This window comes from Lissotriton helveticus, chromosome 7 (genome assembly GCF_964261635.1).
Source record: "Lissotriton helveticus chromosome 7, aLisHel1.1, whole genome shotgun sequence".
NCBI classification, from domain to species: domain Eukaryota; kingdom Metazoa; phylum Chordata; class Amphibia; order Caudata; family Salamandridae; genus Lissotriton; species Lissotriton helveticus.
Genome location: NC_136068.1, coordinates 1,521,856,780 through 1,521,875,612, shown reverse-complemented (window position 1 = coordinate 1,521,875,612; position 18,833 = coordinate 1,521,856,780). Strand labels below are relative to the sequence as shown.

Here is an 18,833-nt window from a genome sequence, read left to right as displayed (position 1 = left end):
TGCATTGTCAAGGGTCAGTCTTGTCATATATATTAGTTATTACAAACATTACACGTATTACGTGTGAAAATATCTTACACTTCTTTTGATAATTGTGTCTGTTTTCATTTGACTCTAATACACTTTGCAAATCGGCTGCATGTGACTTTAGTGAGCTGGTTTTCTGTGGCACCCTGGACGTACTTGCGCCATTCCATGTTTCACACAATTTGCATCCATTATCAAGGGTTTCACACAGTGGGGTGTTTTACAGGCCCGTTGCATTGCTCTTGCACCATGCAACTTGGTATAAGAGCAATGCAGCACAAAAAAGAGATTATGAAGCCACATATGGCCATCTTGCGTGGCCCAGACTGTCTTCATAAATCTTGAGTGAAGCAACACAGCGCAAAACGCTTAATCTGCAACAGGAATGTATTCCACAGGGGTTGCGTGGGTGTTTTCTTGCAACTCCTATGTTTTTTTTACGCATTCCCGGCTCGCCGTGGATAGATTTTGTTAGCTTTATTTATTTTTTTATTTATTTTGCATACTTATAACGCGCTGGGAATCGACTCCCTGAGGAGTATCTCCGCGCCTTTTTGGCAGCATCTGAGACCAAGGCCTGCTCTAACAATATTAAGTGAAGACTTAGTGGGATTAATAGTTGAACAAGAAAGTTTTTAATTTTTTCCTAAAAGGAAAGTGTTCCTTACAGGTTCTAATGTCATAAGGAAGATCGTTCCAACACTTTGGTCCAGCTTTGTTTATCTTGTTCTTACAAAGAACAGAATTTTCAAGCTTCAATATATTGAAAACAGGCACATACATTCTCCCAACACAGGAAGTTTGACAACTGGCCCTGTGGCCTTAAGTCAACTTCATTTGCTGCCCATGAGCAAGTGCACCAACTTCAAAGCAGTATGTGCAATGCATCATGTATACTACTCTCAAAGTTCCAACTTTTTAAGAAGGTAAGATCCGCGGGACAACACCTCTCAAAAACACCCCAATTTAAATGGAAGAAATGGGATGATAGAGCCTTAAATGTTCAAAGAGTGTTGTGGAGACCGAGTAAGGAGTGTGTGTCAAGGGTATACAGGAGACAGTGCTATGTTAGCCATCCTGACACCGGCAATGTCACCAGTCCTCACACATACTGCCTGCTACCATCTCTGGAGGTCCGCAGTCACTGGCTCTGTTCTCTACATGGAAGACACTGGCTGCATTCTACAGGGGAGAGTCATTAAAATCCGTTCTTTTGATTAAACTCTTTTTTATTTTGTTCATCAGTTTTATAATCTCCAGCTTCAGGTCATTACAGTTCATTTTATTGTCTATGCAAGACATTGTTGCATTCACCTTTATTGATTAAAGGATGCACCCCTTATCTTTGTCATCCAGAACTGCATCAGCAGCTTCTGAGGTCCTTGAGTGTAGCCACCAGAGACCTTTTTCCATGATGATGGGTCTGGTTTTGTTCAAAATACATGGATGGCCGTGCGCCACAAAAGTTAAAGTCCATTCATATACAAATCCAACTCCAAGTTGTATATAATCCAGAACATCTTTATTTTTCATTGATAGCAAAAGACAACCAACGCGTTTCGTTCACAACACGTGAACTTCATCAGGGCAAGTAGAATTGCACATCCGTCAAATATGGTATTCGGTTTCCTAATTCCCCTCATTGCAAACCCGGTCCCTCAATTGTATTAGATCCCCATATCTCCTGCTGATATGAATAATTCAGCGAGGGTCGGATATTATGTCTCCATCTACTAGCCATGATGAATTTCATGTGTTAGGAACAAAATGTGTTGGCTGTCTATGCTATCATCAATGACAAATAAAGTTGTTCTGGATTACATACAACTTGGAGTTGGTCTTGTATATGAATAAAAGTTAACCTTTGCGGTGCACCGCCATCTATGTATTTTGGATTCTTTTTGACCCTCTGGTCGCACCTTGAGAGCGGCAGGTGCTTTTATTTGGTGCTTGCAGTAAAATTACATTATTGGATAGATTGGAGAGGTGCGATATCCTGGATGGCTCGCTGCTCTATTTTGCGTGTGATGTGGCCCTGGTTTTGTTGTGAAGAATGATTGCTTTTTGATAGATCTTTGGCTCCCTTTCATTATTTTCTTTCACATCCCTCTTGAACCTGATAGCGTATGTGCCAGTGTCACCACTCTTTCAGGTAGTTTCTCCATATCTTTTCTATTAACCTGTGTAAGAAGCCTTTGATTTGGTACGTAGCTGTCTATAGGAGTTATTCCTTAGAGAAAGACCCAACCCTTCTCCCGAGGTCTGTGCGTCCCTTTGGGGAGTAGGAGTCCTCTGTACCTCTCTGTTTGCTATTCTTACTTTTGATTCCTTCAGGGACCCTTCCTGGAATAGCCTTCTACTGCACTTCAATCCAACACTATCCCTTTTTCCAGGGGGCAGAGCAAGATTCCACTACTCTTTAGCATGGTCAAACCTGTTGTTGCTAAATAGCTCATTTACAATGAACAATATGCCACTAATATGGCATTGCTGCACCTTTCCGTAGTCTAGGGTATGACTTCACAAACAGTTCCCTTATAGAGTGGAGTCACGTTTTGTGGAGTTCTGCATTCAGTGGGGTGAGTTTTAATAAGTTGTACGTTTTCATTTTAGTGAGTTACACCAGAAGGCTGAATTACTTTGCTTACATAGTTCCTTGGTTAGTTTGGGTTCATCCTTCTGTACACAACATCTTATCATCCCACTGCCCTTTTTCCTGCTAATATAGACCTCTTCAACATATAGCTTCTCCCATCCATCGACCTTTACAATGTAAAGCCTTTGTTTTGTTGACTATGATCAATCTCCTCAATAGAAAAACTATTTTAATTGTTGACTTTGAACACAACAATGCTGTTTCCTTTCTTCTGTTAACCAGGGCTTCTACAATGTACGACCTCTTCTGGTTGTTGACAAAAAACAACTCCTATAATGGAAAGCCTCTTCCATCAGTTTACAAAGAACTCTACGATGTACAGCCTCTCCCATATCTTGGTGAAGACATCCCTATATATTGTACAACCTCTTCCGTCTGTTGAACAAGACCTTTGCAATGGACAACCTCTTCCACATGTCAACCCAGAGGTCTGAAAAGTAGAGCACCTTTGTAGCTGCAAACAAATCCACACAGCACCCACCATAAAAAGGACACAAAAAAACAAGCCCATCCATCCATTACCCTGCCTGATGCCAATACATGTACACTGGAAAGTCTCCAGCTTTAAATGACAGGTGGAGGCGAGGCTATTTAGTTCACCACCAAGGGTCCCAACTTGATAAAACTATGACTGCTTTTGACAGCTCACAATGGCAATCACTTACGGGAAGACAGTAACAAAGTCCAACACCACAGATCTCTGATCCACCTCTTCCCCCAACCTATACCTGTTCAGGACCACAAACTTTGAATAAGATATCTGAGAATGGACAACCCAGTGCAGTAACCTGCTAAGTGGGCTATGAAAAGCCGGCTTACAGAAAAACATAAACTGCACATCTATCTCTTACACGTGTTCATCTATCGCACTGGTAAGCCCTGTGTCCAATACCCTCACGTAAGTTGTCATCACACATAGTAGAGAAACACATCCCACATAGGATGAAAACAAAGACAGCAACATTCCAACCACATACCCTACAAAGTGTAGCGTGCTACCAATGTAGGCAAGTGCTTCAGCTCCCCTCATAAAGGTAGTGAGGGCTATATAAATGTTGCTCTGATGATGGTTTTCAGAGAGCCAGACAAGTATCCCTTACCTTGCCCATTCGTTATAGAGATGGTGAGGAGGATGGAGCTAAGGGAAAGAAGAAAACTGACGCAACAAGACATGCTCCTGGTTCTTTGGATGACCAACAAGCTGAAGGACTTCACATTCCCAAACTCTGAAATCTGGAATATTTGTAACAGAGGGTAGTTAATGAGTGACTGCAAAGGGGGCTGGCTGGAGCGCGCTGGGGAGGGGTTCATTGACAGGGCATAGGAGGAAGACGTGCCAAAGGCCATGCTGACAAGTGGGCGACATTTACGGTTTCCTGGTGGACCTTGGATCCACGTAGGAATGTTTTTGGTCAGTGTGTATTCAGAAACATCAACAGGCGCCACGTCACATTGCTGAGTACAGAGGGAAGGTCACACAGAACATCACAGGCTTCTTGTAAGCTGTGGAACGGACTCCCCCATTAAAGGGACTGTCCTGAGCTTTTTGAGGCTACCTGTGTACTGCTTGTGTTTTTCTGACTATCTTGGTGTGATGTCACAGGGGCCCTGCATGGCGGAAGAATCTGCATTGAATAAGCAGCTCATCAGAGACAATTCCCAGGCAACTCTTCACCTGCCCTAATGACCTTTCAGAGACCCCACGCTCTCGGGGCAGCCCCTGAACTCTATAAAACACCCAGTGTAGTTTTAGGAGCCGCCATGCTGTGTGTGAATTGTGCAACTGTTCGCCAACTATCATTGCGGTGGCATTAACTTTGCAAAGGAAACTGCCTTTTCCAAAGTAGGGGGGCACCGGAACTGCTCATGAGATACTTGAGAATATGAGAGCTTTCTGGACACTTTGTGGCACGAGGCACTACATTCTTCATGGCTAATGATGAGCATTAGTTGAAAAGGTATATCAGCCACAACGCACCATGATGTAGTGCAGGTTAAGGGTCTGTGCTTCTTGTGGTTCTATTATAGAAAAAAACGTATTCTTTTTAATAGCGCTTCGTACCACAATTTTTCAGTTTCTAAGCACTGTAAGTAACTGACTCCCTAATTACAAAATGTAATAGAACGCTAGAGGGCAGCAATGGAAGCATGAAAGATTGAGTTTTCTATTCTGGGGGTCTTAATCTTCTAATCACACCAGCAAGTGTTTAAACCATTGGACTACATTGCATAGAATTTATGTACGCTGTGTTCATAGAAAGAGACAACTTGGAGCGTGTTGGTGAGTTATTTTTTCTGCAGTGTACAAGAATGACATTTCAACTTTATCTACAATGTTTTCTTATTGAACACGGGGTCACAGTGTTCCAGGGCCCCCCTGGGTTGATTTCCCCCCATTTGTCAGAGCGGAAGTCTTTGTTTTCATCATACTCTTCAACAATTGCGAGGGATACATTCTCGAGTTAAAACATATATTTTGTACTGATTGCTCGATTAGCTGTGTCAAAAAGTCTCTAATAAGAGTAAAGTGCACCCTTTGTCAAATACAAGCTGTGCTGCTCTGGTATCTAAGCAGTGAACGGATTGCACAGTAGCTGTGAGGAAGAGGCAGAGGGGACAGGCTTCCCCCAAGGTGTTCAAGAGATTTACAGAGCGTGGAGACTTCTTGGAAGTCAAATAGATGTAGCCCTGGGTAGCAATTAACTTGCACTTTGGTACTCGAATCACAGCCTTTGGTAATCCTCCTCTCGGTGGTCATGACTGCAGATGCTGCAATGAAAAGAAACAAGGGTTTCTAAGAGTCAGTTTTATCTCCTACGTGGCTGAGTTACTATTATGCAGAAAGTGTCAGAATGAATGCCCGAAATAAGCCATGGTTGGGCCACTATTACACAGGGATAGCTAGCATGTTACTAAGAATTGCGGTGAGGCAGGGATGCGTGCAGCGCCTCGCTTCCTAGGCTTCTCCTTCCTCTGGCTGCCCCTCTAAGTGGTCAGTCATGTGGAGGAGGAAATTTTGACCTTGATGGTTGACTTACATCAAAGCTATGAGACAGCCAATCATTCCCCAATTGCTGATCCCACAGAAAGCTGGGTATACACACTTGAGTTAAAATCGAAGGTGCCTGTCTTCGGGTACCCAATGTGCACCACTTGACCGAACTGAGGCACCTCTTCTCTAACCCTGGATGGAGTTTTCAGCACTCCGCGTTACCGGAGCTTGCAGAGTTCCAAAAAACTCCTCTTAGAGCAGCGGAGCGGGGTTTTTTCGCGCTCGCATTCACCAACGTCAAGTTGGTGAGCGCCAGCAAGGAAAATCCACCTCCTGGCGAGATTTTTCCTTGTTCGCGATCGTTAACATCAAGTTGGGGAGTGTGAGCATGGAAAATAAACCTCCTGGCGAGATTTCTCAATGCGGGGGGGTCAGGTTTTTCATTGCGAGTGGTCGCCTATGCTTGTGACCACTCGCGTTGAGAAACTGCCCATTCGCATTGAGAAAGCTGCCGCTCGAGTAAAAATCTATTTGAGCTGTAGAAAAGGAAAGAAGGGACCACTTGTGCTGTGCAAGGAGCCTTTTGCAATGATTGCACATTGCGGACAAGCATCCAGCACTGTGCAGTCACTGCGAACAACATTTTTCAATGGAACTCCGCCGCTTGCGGCGTTCCGCGTGGTGTGACGGAGTTTGTTTGCCACTTCGCGGAGTTCCACGTAGTGCAACTCCATGAACTCCGCCCAGGGTTACTCTTTTCTAGGTTGGCAGTGGGAATGCAATGGACCAATCTCCATCTTCAACAACATTGGGTGAACCAGTCAAAGGCCCCCATGGTGGAGGTATCTCTGCAATTTATAATTACATTTCCTGAAATCCTTTTTGAGAGTTTATCCTTGTTTTAAGATGGAATACATGTTTTAAGTTACCTAAAATTAGAATTCCTAAATATGCTTAATCTTTAACACACCACATACCATCAAAATTTCATCTAGCTTCTTAAACACTATGGGGCTCATTTATGAAGTTTGACACAGAGCAGCACATTGCAGCAAGTCACCTTACTGTGCGGCACTGTGTGACAGGGAAAGGGCACGAATGCTCCGTATTTAAGTCAATATGCTGCAATCCTGTCCTTTCCCTTGTGCTGGCGCCCTCTTGACAGTCTAGCACCAAGGCTGGCACCCTTGCACCATGGGTGCCTATGTTGCATGCAGGATTGTTTTTGTGTGTCTCAAAAAGCAGCACACATAGAAAGAGAAAGAAATGGGGCCATGGGGGTCAAAGCATCCCCAAAGGTTAGTGTACTGTTTTGTTTCTATTTAACCGATCAACATACACACGGATCTGATCCGTGGTTCTCAAGCTGCAACCACGGTTGGGTTACTGCCATGCATGGATAATCCTTTGTAATGTTTCTACAGCTAGCATGCAAATATTTTGCCTTCAGCATAGAGCCATGCTATCAAGCGATAACGTCCAGGTTTATGACCATCATATTTCCTAAAAATTGCCTAGAGTGATCCCATTTCAGAACAAATAGAATTACTCCCAATAACATAATTTAATTAAATGAGGGCACCAGAGATAAAGCAATTGGGCCCACAGGCACCCAAACAATTAAAATTCAAAATTAAAATCTCACACCAGTCAACGTAATATGTGATCTCACAAGTTTATGGGGCTCAGTTTCATAGGCCGCCTCCTTTTGTATGACAAACAATTTAATCTCATGGTCCTCACAGACCTGTGCCCACCCCCTGCCTAGCTACGTTTACTTACATGCATCCAGAAATGCTTGCCATCTTTTCTTGAAATTACTGAAAGTATTTAGGAACATATACAGGATGTATTTGCCTTTGCCTGTTTCACACGCTGTGTTTATACTTTGTCTTTATGTTATTAACCAAGAACTAATTAAAGTTTTTTTGTCTTTGACTAAGATTCATTTGTGAGCAAATCTTTAAATTGCTATATAACTAGGTCATAATTTGCACCCCAAGCAGATCATTAAGGGACCTATTCACAAAGGTAAATACACTCACACATATATAAATATATGTATGCACTACCATGCTTCAATTCGTTTTGCAATTTAACATAATTTAAATTGTATAAATATATGTATGTGTGTGAGCTAAACAAGTACATATAAACAATTTTAAATTGCAAAACTAATTGGAGCATGGTAGTGTGTTCCAGTACAAGTGTTTGGTCATGTGTGAAGCTTGACACATTTGAACCTGTTTTTACAGCTTAAGCTATCCTAGTAATTTTAGAAGTGTATTTTATAAATGTCAATAGTTTATATTTTTGGGGAGTGTGTGTTTTGTTTTAGCATGGCCCTTCCCACCCCTCCTTAAATCTCCCTAACCCCTTCCCACTCCCAGTATAGGAACTATTCCCCATTTTCCCACCACTTAACCTGGTCCTTCTCACCTTTGCTACTAATTAATATACCAATGTGTGTAGAGCTTGCCGCTGCAGTCCTGGGGAGCTCTGTACTGGAAAGATAGGAAGGCAGAGACAGAGGTCTCTGGCCATTGGTTAGGGAACTGCACATTGTAGTTCATGAGCAGTATTACTTTGCATTCTTCAAAAGCAATTTGTGAATTAGGCCCTTTGTGTTTTTTGTGCACATGCACTAAAGATTATTTATTTTGTTTGACGTAACCAACGTATTAAATGTTGCTCTCTGCTTTACTATCTGCTTTTCCGACAAGTGTAACTTTCATATAGGGATCAAATATTTTTCGCACCACTAGTGGTATTTCTTGGGGAACCTGTTCCTCAAGACCGACCTAATTTTTTGAGGATAATCAACGCTTTCCTCACAAATCATAATAGTAAAAAAGCTGCAAGATAGAAAATGGTGCCGCAGCATCAACATGAAATGAATGATCGACTAACTTGCATGTGAATTAAAATGTATATTTGGCTGACTCTCTGCAGCAAAGAGTCCATTTAGCATGCATACTCACGCTTTCCAGTTCTGTAGTCAAACTCTGCCCTCTTCTTGATCTTCTCCTATTGGGAAAAATAAGGCTGGGATGGACCACATTGTGTTCTACATTAAACAACAGAAGCCCCTTCAGGTGATAGAGAGATGTCCTTGTTAAATACCACAGCAACATTTAAATGAACCAGTTAATTTGTATTTGGCGTTCTAAGAGTTCTGGCTAGCATCTGCAATTTTGGCAATACTGTTCATCTCTACATTCAAGATCAAGTTATCATTTATCTGTTCTAACAAACAAAATACAAGATCATCTTTTAAGAAACAACAGTAACACAGCGCAAGAAATAAATTACATTGCTAAAAGTGTAGAGAGACTGGTTGCTTCTTTTAAAACCTTAAATGAAGACTCTTCAGTTATTGAACTAGCTGTTTTTTCAACAAAAACTTTCCATGATAGAAGCAAACTGGACAAGTCAAAAATGCCATCTGATATCAAGATGTATACATTAAATAATAACAGCTTTAAGAACAAGTGTAGATGTCCCCATTCTGGGTCTAGGAATCACAGCAAAATAGGGTACTTTTCAAATGTGTACATGAAATCTGTGCCAAGGACAGCATCATTAGTGCAAGAAGTATACAACAATACATCTGTCCTGTGTGTTTGGGGCGAATGTTTTAAATTGTGTCACCAGGATGTGTGTGCATCTGCTAACATTCATGCTGCAGGGTGCAGTGTGCAGGCTGTTGTTTCCTTGTTTGATAAGGGATTATCTCAGGTAAACGTGTGTAAATCTACGAATAATTATCAGAAGGATCCATAGTCTTTTGTTTCCTTAGAGCTAGTGAATGTTGCAACTATTAATAGTGAAAGTTACACCACTTTCCTGAAGTGTAATAATATGATAGGTGTGGTAAAGAGTAAATTAGAGGAATGTGATTTGACTCTGCTGGTACTCATGATAAAACATTTAAGATAGCCATCAATGAGATTAAAGTAGGTGGTAAGAATGTAGATATTATGGTGGATTCCGGTTCCTCTTTTACTATTTCATCAGATGTTTATATATTGATATATTAGATATTGGAAATTAATGATGTATTAGCAAGTGTAAAGGCAAAGATAAATATGATAGAGCATTTTGTAACCACCATTTCTTTTACAGCAAGGTGCATCATAGGTAAAACTACACTTTGCCACCATAGACAAGATGTTTTGGGGTGGCAACCTCAAGGCAACAGGGGATTTTCATTAAATGCCAATGCTAAAAACCCTGTGTTTTATGTAGATACGGAAATACGTGCATACTGTTTGATGGTGGAATATGATCACCTGGAAGGTTTGCTATATTTAACATAAGTCCTTTGTTCACAAAGTATTGGAAAACGTGGGCTTCTCACACAACTTTCAGTGTAAGGAGAATTATGTGCCCATTAAACATACATTCAGACATGTGCCTAATAGTGCAGGAACAGAGTTGTCAAAATCGATTTTCGACATATGTTCAGAACGATGATGCTCTATGGGTGTCTGCTACTGTACTTGTATGAATAAATCAGGAAATCTGAAAACGTGTGGACCTAAGATCTGTTAATAATCAAATTGTAGCTGATAGTCATCCCCTACCATGTATCCATGAATGTTGGTGATGCGGATAGTACAATTTTTTCTATCACCTGTGATCGCCAATGAGTTTATTACCAAATTGAACTTACTGACCAATATTTTATTAATCCAGGTATACTAGAATTCTATTTTGATTTGCCTCTGCAGCTTCAGTTTTCGAAAAGCTAATGTGTATACTGTTGGGAAAATCAAAGGGGTGGTAGCATTTCATGATGTCATCTTGAGTGTTGCTGATTCTGTGGAGAAGCTGAGCTGAGTTTCAAGGGAATACAAATATCAATGAAGGTATTTTTTTAGGAGAATTTGATTCAGGCTATTGAGAGAGTAAGTCCCCAAACAACAAAGATCAGCTAAGATCCTTTTAGGCTTACATACGTTCTATTCAATGTTTGCTAACCATCTTCGGCATTTGTTGCATTGTTAAGATTTAATGTATTACTTATAAATGAGTCAAGCTTTGGTAGTCTGAAACACTCTGCATTCACCATGTGTAGGAAAGATATTGTGGAGGATACTCCAGTTAGTCCTTTTCACAGTCTGCAAGATACATAATTGCTGTGAATGCTATCTTTGATGGTGTCATACTCTGCATTCATCAGCTCAAATAAGTCACTATGGCAGTTGTCTGAAGATCATTAGCTAATACTGAGTCTAACTATTCAAACATTGATAGAGCAGCACTAGCATGTTCACAGAGTGTTCAACATTTTAATACTTTTGATTGGGATTTTAGAACTGGGACAAATCATAAACACGTATGGTCCTTGCTTAATGTAATGTTACAGGAAAGGCATTTATTTGACTTCTCAAAATCTTGTCTATATTGTACGAGTATAATGTTTTTGTATCGCATATTCCTAGAATATTGAATATAAAAGCATAGTGTTTTTCTAACCTTTCTATGGTCAAATTCAAATCAGTTGAACAAGATTGTGTGGAAGATTGTATTGGCAAGACTATTGAAGATGCCATTCATAATGCAAATCAAGATATCTGTGAAAAACTCTTGACTGATACCAGGCGACAAGATGTAATTTTGAATAAAGTCAATGAGTATGTTTGTGTTGGTTTGTTGAAATCTAGTTTGTGAGCTGAACATCATCTGCGCCATCTTGTCCATTTCCTCAGACACACGCACAAATATGCACAGCAGCCATTTTAGGTGCCATGGCCTCTCTGCCTACTGCCGATAGCCAGCGCGTCTCACCCCCTCACTCCCCGGCCTCGCAAGCACACACCCCCCCCTTGACAGCCCCCGGTCTCTCCTGCTTGGGCCCTAAACGCAACTCCAGCGCGACCCTGCCTCCGAGCCACATCCCGTGCTGAACCCCCCACACCCTTTCATCTCATTCATAAAATAGGCCCTTTGATTACCTCTTCTTCCTTGCCCGATTGTTCGGCCTGTTCCCAGGCCATCACTTAGCCCAGCAGATGCAGTTTATTGCCCCTACAGTAGGACCTCGCCTCACTTCAAAGGAGCGGGTATTAATCACTGCCCTCACACCCCAGATCCGATCGATTACCCGCATTTCTGTTCCCAGCGGAATGTCCAGCTGCGCGATAGCCATCATGCTGAGATTAGGGGTGGGGACTCCTACTGTAGATATGTGTGGGAACGGGCCTGAACCGGGGATTCCAAAGATGCCTTTTCCGTACTTCAAAGCAATACCACGGATGTCACAAATGTAATAAAGCCATAAAACTGTGTATAAGAGGCCAGGCCTCAGAGATGCGGTTAGAGCACCTCGAGAAGATACCCTGTTGTCTGATTTTATGTGTTCTGCTCCGTCGGAATAAACTCCTGTTTCCTGCCTTCCAGTCTCCAGCGCCTGCCTCTTTATTTGATAAATTGTGAGTTGGGTGAGAAGCGGCTAACGCCGGGCAAACCTTGAAAGGGATAATCAACCCGATCTGCCTGAACCCTTTGTTTAACAATTGGCGTCCCAAACGTGGGGCCCATCTGCGACACGTGGATCCAGAGGGAGAGGTCCTGACGACGGAGTGAACGACTACAACGATCGGGAAGTGCACCTGCCCGATAGACCTTCGTCTGGCAGCCGATCATCCGAACTTCACTGGTTCCGAACAGACCTCTCTCGAGTGATCTACGGTCCTGACTGGGAACCATCAGAAGTGCCGCGACAGAAGATAGAGGACGATCGGGCGCTGGAATCGGAAGACAGGAAACTGTCCATGCGGTCCGGGTAAGGTCGTGTAACACGACAAACTGTGAAATATTTGATTGATTGATTGGAAAATACTAGTATTACTCTCCGAATTGTTGGTTCTCTTGGAGATTCTCTGTCTGCAAACGGAGAGGAATAGAAAGTATTCTCTCTTCCTTTGCAGGTAGTGAAGGGTAGGTAACGCAGGCTTTTGCCCCCGTTGTAATCCGTCGTGCCTATCTTTCTCCCCCACTGATTGATTGGTTGCCCGAACATTGTTTGTTCGAGGATAGCTTTCTCGAGAAATCTCTGTCTACAAACAGGGAAGGATAAAAGTATCCTGTCCTCCTTTGCAGATAGTGAAGAATAGGTAACGCAGGCTTTTGCCCCCGTTGTAACCCGTCGTGCCTATTTCTTTCTCGCCACTGATTGTTTGATTGAACGGACATTGATTGTTCGATATTGGTTCTGTGGAGGTATTCTCTGCTTACAAATAACGTGGAATAGAGATATTCTGTCTAGTCTTTGTAAGCAGTGAAAGGGTAGGTAGCGCAGGCTTTTGCCCCCGTTGTAACCCGTCGCGCCTATTTTATTCCTCATTTGATTGATTGATTGTTTGTCCGAACATTGACTGTTTGGAATTGGTTCTCTCTCTCTGGGTATTCCCTATTTGCGAATACTGTAGAATAGAAATATTCTGTCCAGTCTTCGCAAAGTAGTGAAGGATAGGTAGTGCAGACTTTTGTCCCCATTGTAACCCGTCATGCCTATCTTCTCCCCATTGTTCAGTAGTTGGTTCAGCCCGGACCGCTTATTAGAGGTGGATCATCCGGCTCCTCTGGAGGGCAGCCCTAATAAGGACATGTTTTTAAAGTATGGACTAGTCTCCGTAGCTTATAGTAAGTTATGGCATAAATATACTAAAAAGGATCAGGAAAGTCAGTGGCCACTGATAGGATCCTTCGATGACGCAAAAATAAGTGTGCTGGAAACAGCCCTTTGTAACAATAAAACAATGCCCACTATGCTTGATAGTTTCGGCATGTGGCGCAAAGAAACAGAACAACGAAAGAAAAGAGAAGAAGCAAGAATAGGAAAAGAGTTACGAAAGGCAGCCCACCTGACCGCTAAGAAGCTAGAAGAAGAAATAAAAGAAAGAAAGGAGGCCAGACAAAAGCAGGAATCTGAGTCGGCAGGCCAATGCCCTGTTAGTACCCCCTCTACGCTCTACCCTGAGCTACCCTCCAAACAACGGGCGAACGATGAGTTACTGCTAGGTCCTCCGATCATCTACATGCCCCCCCCATATGCCCCCTCCCAACCTCTAGTACACCACCTGCCAGCTCCGAGTGCAAATGAGAATGACCTTGGAGCTGGTACCCCAGCCCTCACGGCCTCCGCACCGACCGCATTAGTAACGACATCAGATGAGCTCGAGACTAGCAAGCAGCCACCAGCCAGACTGAGTAGATTGAGCAAAGATGAGCGGGATGGAATTGACAAGATAGTAAAGACACTGGTAGAACGGAAGGAGAGCGAAGAATACACGATAGATATGCACAATTCACATGCCGGTAGTCACAGACGGCATTTCGTTTTACGGTTAAGCTACCACACTCTGAACGCATATGAAGATAGGTATCAGAATCAGGGTCCTGCTAAACTGACAGCTTTATATAGAAAAGTCAATGTTGGAGACGAGGCTGAGCATGACGTGACGGACCTCTTCATGCAAACGCTTGAGGTTTTCCGCCACCTCACGGAACAGAAACCAGAAATTAAGATTACAGTCCCTGACACGACTGGGTCCTCATCAGAAGTAGCCACCACTATAATGCCTATCAGAGAAGCCGCCCCCTACTGGGTTCCCCCGCGAGGTCAGGGAACAAACGACGATATCAACCACGCAGATGAAAAGGGGAGGGTTGTGTACAACTGGGTTTATCAACCATGGGATCGGCAAGATATTTTAACTTTTAGGCAAACCCTGCCCGATTTAAGAAAGAACCCAACAGCATTTTATACCGAACTAGGTACAGCCTTGGGTTCAACAATAATGACTCTAGCGGACATTGACTTGTTTTTCGGGCTATGTCTGCCGGCTGACGTGTGGAAGCAAATCCGGAAAACCGACCACACAGATCTGTTCGGACATACCTGGAATCAACTCAGTGAACTAGATAGACAGCGAGAGCCCGGAAAGAAACCTGTAAAAGACATACTGGAACTCCCGGACAAAATAGTTCAGAAGCTGAAGACATTGATCCCAGAGAAGAAGGTAGACTGGTCGATAGTCACGGCTTGCCGCCAGAAACCCCAGGAAGACGTATCAGAATACTTCTCCCGATTTGAAACAGTGTTCTCCGACTACAGTGGCCAAGACATGACCACTGCAACCGGACAACACCTATTCGTGCAAAACTACGTAAAGGGTCTATCGCAAGAGGTCTCCCAAAAGTTACAGACGAGCGAGAGTAGTTGGGGGGCCTCCAAACCTGCAGCTATCCTTTAGATGGCTCAGTACTACGAACACCAAAAGAACGAGAACGATAGGGCGACAGAGAAAAAGAAAAAGGACTTGAAAGAACGAGTGATGATTGCTCAATTGCAAGGAGTGATGACAGGAAGGGAACAGTATAGAGGAAACTACCAGTCGAATGCCCCTAGAAATCCACCCCATAGAGACCGCACACCCACACCCGGCGCTCCACGAACAGACCTCGATGAGAACCAGTGTGCGTTTTGCAAAGGATTTGGCCATTGGAAGTCTCAATGTCCGGTTCTCCTGGAAATGATTAAAAATAAAGAGACGAGGGACATGACGAATGGCCCCAGGACTAGAGGGCAGGGACGAGGGCACACCCACGACACCAACAATGACAGACCTGGCAGACCGAACACGTTTGACCGTCCCCGACAGAATCAGTGCCAACAGTCTGACTGCGACAATGCCCACGACTTTGCATAGGACTGCCAAGGGCAAGGAAGGGATCCAATCGAGCTCTATGTTGACCAGCAAGGTCCTTATGTCACCGCTAAGGTCCTAGGTACAAAGTCTCCATTCCTGGTAGACACTGGCGCGACACGTAGTGCGTTATCTAAACGACTGATTCCAAGGGCACCCTTGTCTGGCTCACACATAACATCAATAGGCTTTGATGGAACGCCCTCCACTAACCCCTTATCCGCACCGGTCTCCTTCGACTTGGACAGTAACCCCACTGACACGACGTTTCTGCTTTCCTCCAATACCCCCGATGCCATTATGGGACTTGACTTACTGAAACATTTCCGAGCTACTATCAGGTGTTCACAAGACGGAGTTCGAGTCATTCTGTACGATAACCCGACTCTGCTCAGACCTCATCCCGCACGACACATGTTCTCCATCTCTGACACTGACGCATCCTTACTTGACTCTCTACCTCTGTATCTGTGGGCTAAAACTGACGCTGATGTAGGACGAATGATGATCGACCCCGTGCGCATAACTGTTCGCCATGATACGATACTCCCAAAACTCCCACAGTATCGGATATCGCCCGAAGGTGAGAAGGCATTGGTAATGATAATCCAGTCCCTGGTAGAGGCAGGAGTGGTAGAGGAAGTAGTCAGCAATATTTGCAACAGCCCTATCCTACCCATTGTGAAGAAGCAGGGCGAGGGAGATGAGAAAGCGTACCGCTTCATCATCGACCTTCGAGAGGTCAACAAGGTAGTTGTACCTCAGTACCCCGTAGTCTCAGATATCGCCACTATTCTGACCCTGATTCCTTCCACAGCCACCACCTTCACTGTAATAGACCTCAAGAACGCTTTCTTCTCCATCCCCATCCACCCAGACAGCCGCTACCTTTTCGGCTTCACGTTAAAATCCCGCTCATATAGATTTTGTAGAGCTCCCCAAGGTTACACTGAAAGTCCCAGCATCTATAGCCAGGCCCTCAAGAGACAGCTGGACGCCGTTCAGCTACCGGAGGGAGTGGTGTTGATACAGTACGTCGATGACATCCTTTTGGCGGTCGACACCCCTCCACTTGCAGTCACAGCCACCATCCAACTCCTGCACTTCCTCGCGGAAAATGGCCACAAGGTCTCCAAGAAGAAGTTGCAATTCTGCCAACCCCAGGTCACCTACCTAGGCCACCTCTTGTCCAAAGACGGGAGAAAGCTTACACCCGATCGAATTCAGGCCATTCTAGAAACCCCTGTCCCAAAGACCCAGAAACAAGTCCGCTCCCTGGTAGGCCTCACCTCCTTCTGCCGGCAGTGGTTGCCAAATTTCAGCCTCATTGTAAAGCCACTACTTTCCCTACTAGCCAAAGATGTCCCCTTCCCACTCCCTTGGACCCCCGAATGCCAATCCTCCTTCAAAGAACTTCGAGACGCCCTTTGTTCTGCGCCAGTCCTAGGAACCCCCGATTACACCAAGCCCTTCTCTCTCTACACTCATGAAAGGGAGGGGTGCGCTTTGTCTGTCCTAACTCAAACTATTGGCCCCAAGCAACGACCATGTGCCTATTTCTCTGCCACCCTTGACCCCGTAGCGAGAGCCTTGCCTGCCTGCCTTCGAGCCGTAGCTGCCGCTGCTGTCTCTATCCGACAAAGTGAGGGGATCGTACTCTCGAATTCCCTCACGGTATTAGTGCCCCATGCTGTTGACACCCTCCTAAACCAGACTAAGACGCAACACCTGACTAGCGCACGACTGACCGGATACGAACTGACTCTGCTTGCACCCCACATCACACTGAAAAGATGCACCACACTGAACCCAGCCACCTTGTTGCCCCTGCCCGAAAACGACCCAAATGTCCCCCCATACATGACTGTGTGACCCTCACAGACGAACAGACTAGGAGTAGAGTTGACCTCCGAGACACCGCCTTCACAGACCCTGACGGAGAGCTATGGGTAGACGGCTCTTGCATAAAACTCCCCGATGGCACCACCTCAGCTGCCTATGCAGTTACCACAGCCCGAACTATAGTTGAAACCGCCCGCATCACGCAACGATCCGCACAGGCGGCAGAACTGATTGCCCTCACACGAGCATGTATTATAGCGACAGGGACTACGGCAAACATTTACACGGACAGCCAGTACGCCTTCGGAGTGGTTCACCATTTTGGACTCTTGTGGAGAGAAAGGGGATTCCTGACGTCCCACGGCACGCCCATCCTCCACGGAGATCTAGTCTCTGCCCTGATTGAAGCAGTTCTCCTCCCCAAACGATTAGCTGTAATCAAATGCCAGGCACACAGGAAGGTGACAGACTTAGTCGGACAGGGAAACGCACTGGCCGACATCACCGCCCGAACCACAGCTGAGAATAGGACGACGACACGCATGTATGTGACCAGGTCACAAGCAGAAAAATGGACTGACGCTAGGGAAACGATTAGGGACATCCAGATGGCCAGCTCACCACACGAATTGACTGAATGGACACGGGTGGGAATGAAAGACGATGAAGGCTGCTGGCGGACAAAGGACACTAACAAATGGTTGCTACCCAATTCATACCTGATCCCCATACTGACTATGGCTCACTCCCCTGCACACATAGGATCTGCCCCCATGACCGAACTCGTCTCCAAGGTCTGGCACAATGACAAAATCCCTGACTCAGCCAGACGCCTGGTCCAGCAATGCCTTATCTGCCTGCAACATAACCCTGGGAAAGGAACTGTGGTACCCCGGGGAGGGTTTGGGGTCCCCGACCATCCTTTTGAGGTCCTCCAGATGGACTACATCCAACTAGAAAGATGCCGAAGCCTGAAGTATGTATTAGTCATTGTGTGTGCTTTCAGCAAATGGGTAGAAGCCTATCCAACCCGTGATAACACTGCCATGACCACTGCCAAGGTACTGCTGAAAGAGTTTTTCCCTCGCTACGGTCTTTGTCGAATTCTATGGAGCGACAACGGCCCCCACTTCATCGCTGAAGTTATCCAACTAATCTTGAAAGGGTTGGGTGTAAAACAGAGGTTTCATGCAGTCTTTCACCCCCAATCTGCTGGCTTAGTTGAGCGACACAACGCCACTCTGAAACTAAAACTGTCGAAGATAGTGGCCACCACAGGACTTAAATGGCCAGATGCCCTCCCACTGGAATTGCTATCGATGCGCTCCACTCCCACTAAGCACCATTTGACCCCCTACGAGGTTGTATTTGGGCGACCGATGAACCTCTGGACTGCCCCTAAACCGACCTCCATTCACGACGTCCCGGACGTCCTACTGTCTGATTACTTGTGCAAATTGACTAAAACATTGTCTGTCATTCATCAGCAGGTGCAGCAGGCCATCCCCGATGCTTCCAGGGGTCCGGGTCACGATATCCAACCGGGGGATTATGTGCTGATCCGAAATTTCCAACGGGCAAAGAGTCTGGAACCCCGGTG

At 44.8% G+C, this 18,833-nt stretch overlaps 1 protein-coding gene across 1 annotated transcript in view; it reads right to left on the bottom strand.

Moving 5' to 3' along the window:
• The window catches only part of LOC144770445 (beta-2-glycoprotein 1-like), a 127,871-nt gene extending 123,988 nt beyond the window's left edge, over positions 1-3,883 (bottom strand). Inside the window, exon 1 of the mRNA XM_078654966.1 lies at positions 3,784-3,883. Within this exon, the coding sequence (XP_078511092.1) occupies positions 3,784-3,856 (73 nt within the window). The 5' untranslated portion in view covers positions 3,857-3,883. The remainder of the gene's footprint in view (positions 1-3,783) is intronic.
• Positions 3,884-18,833: the final 14,950 nt, after the last annotated feature.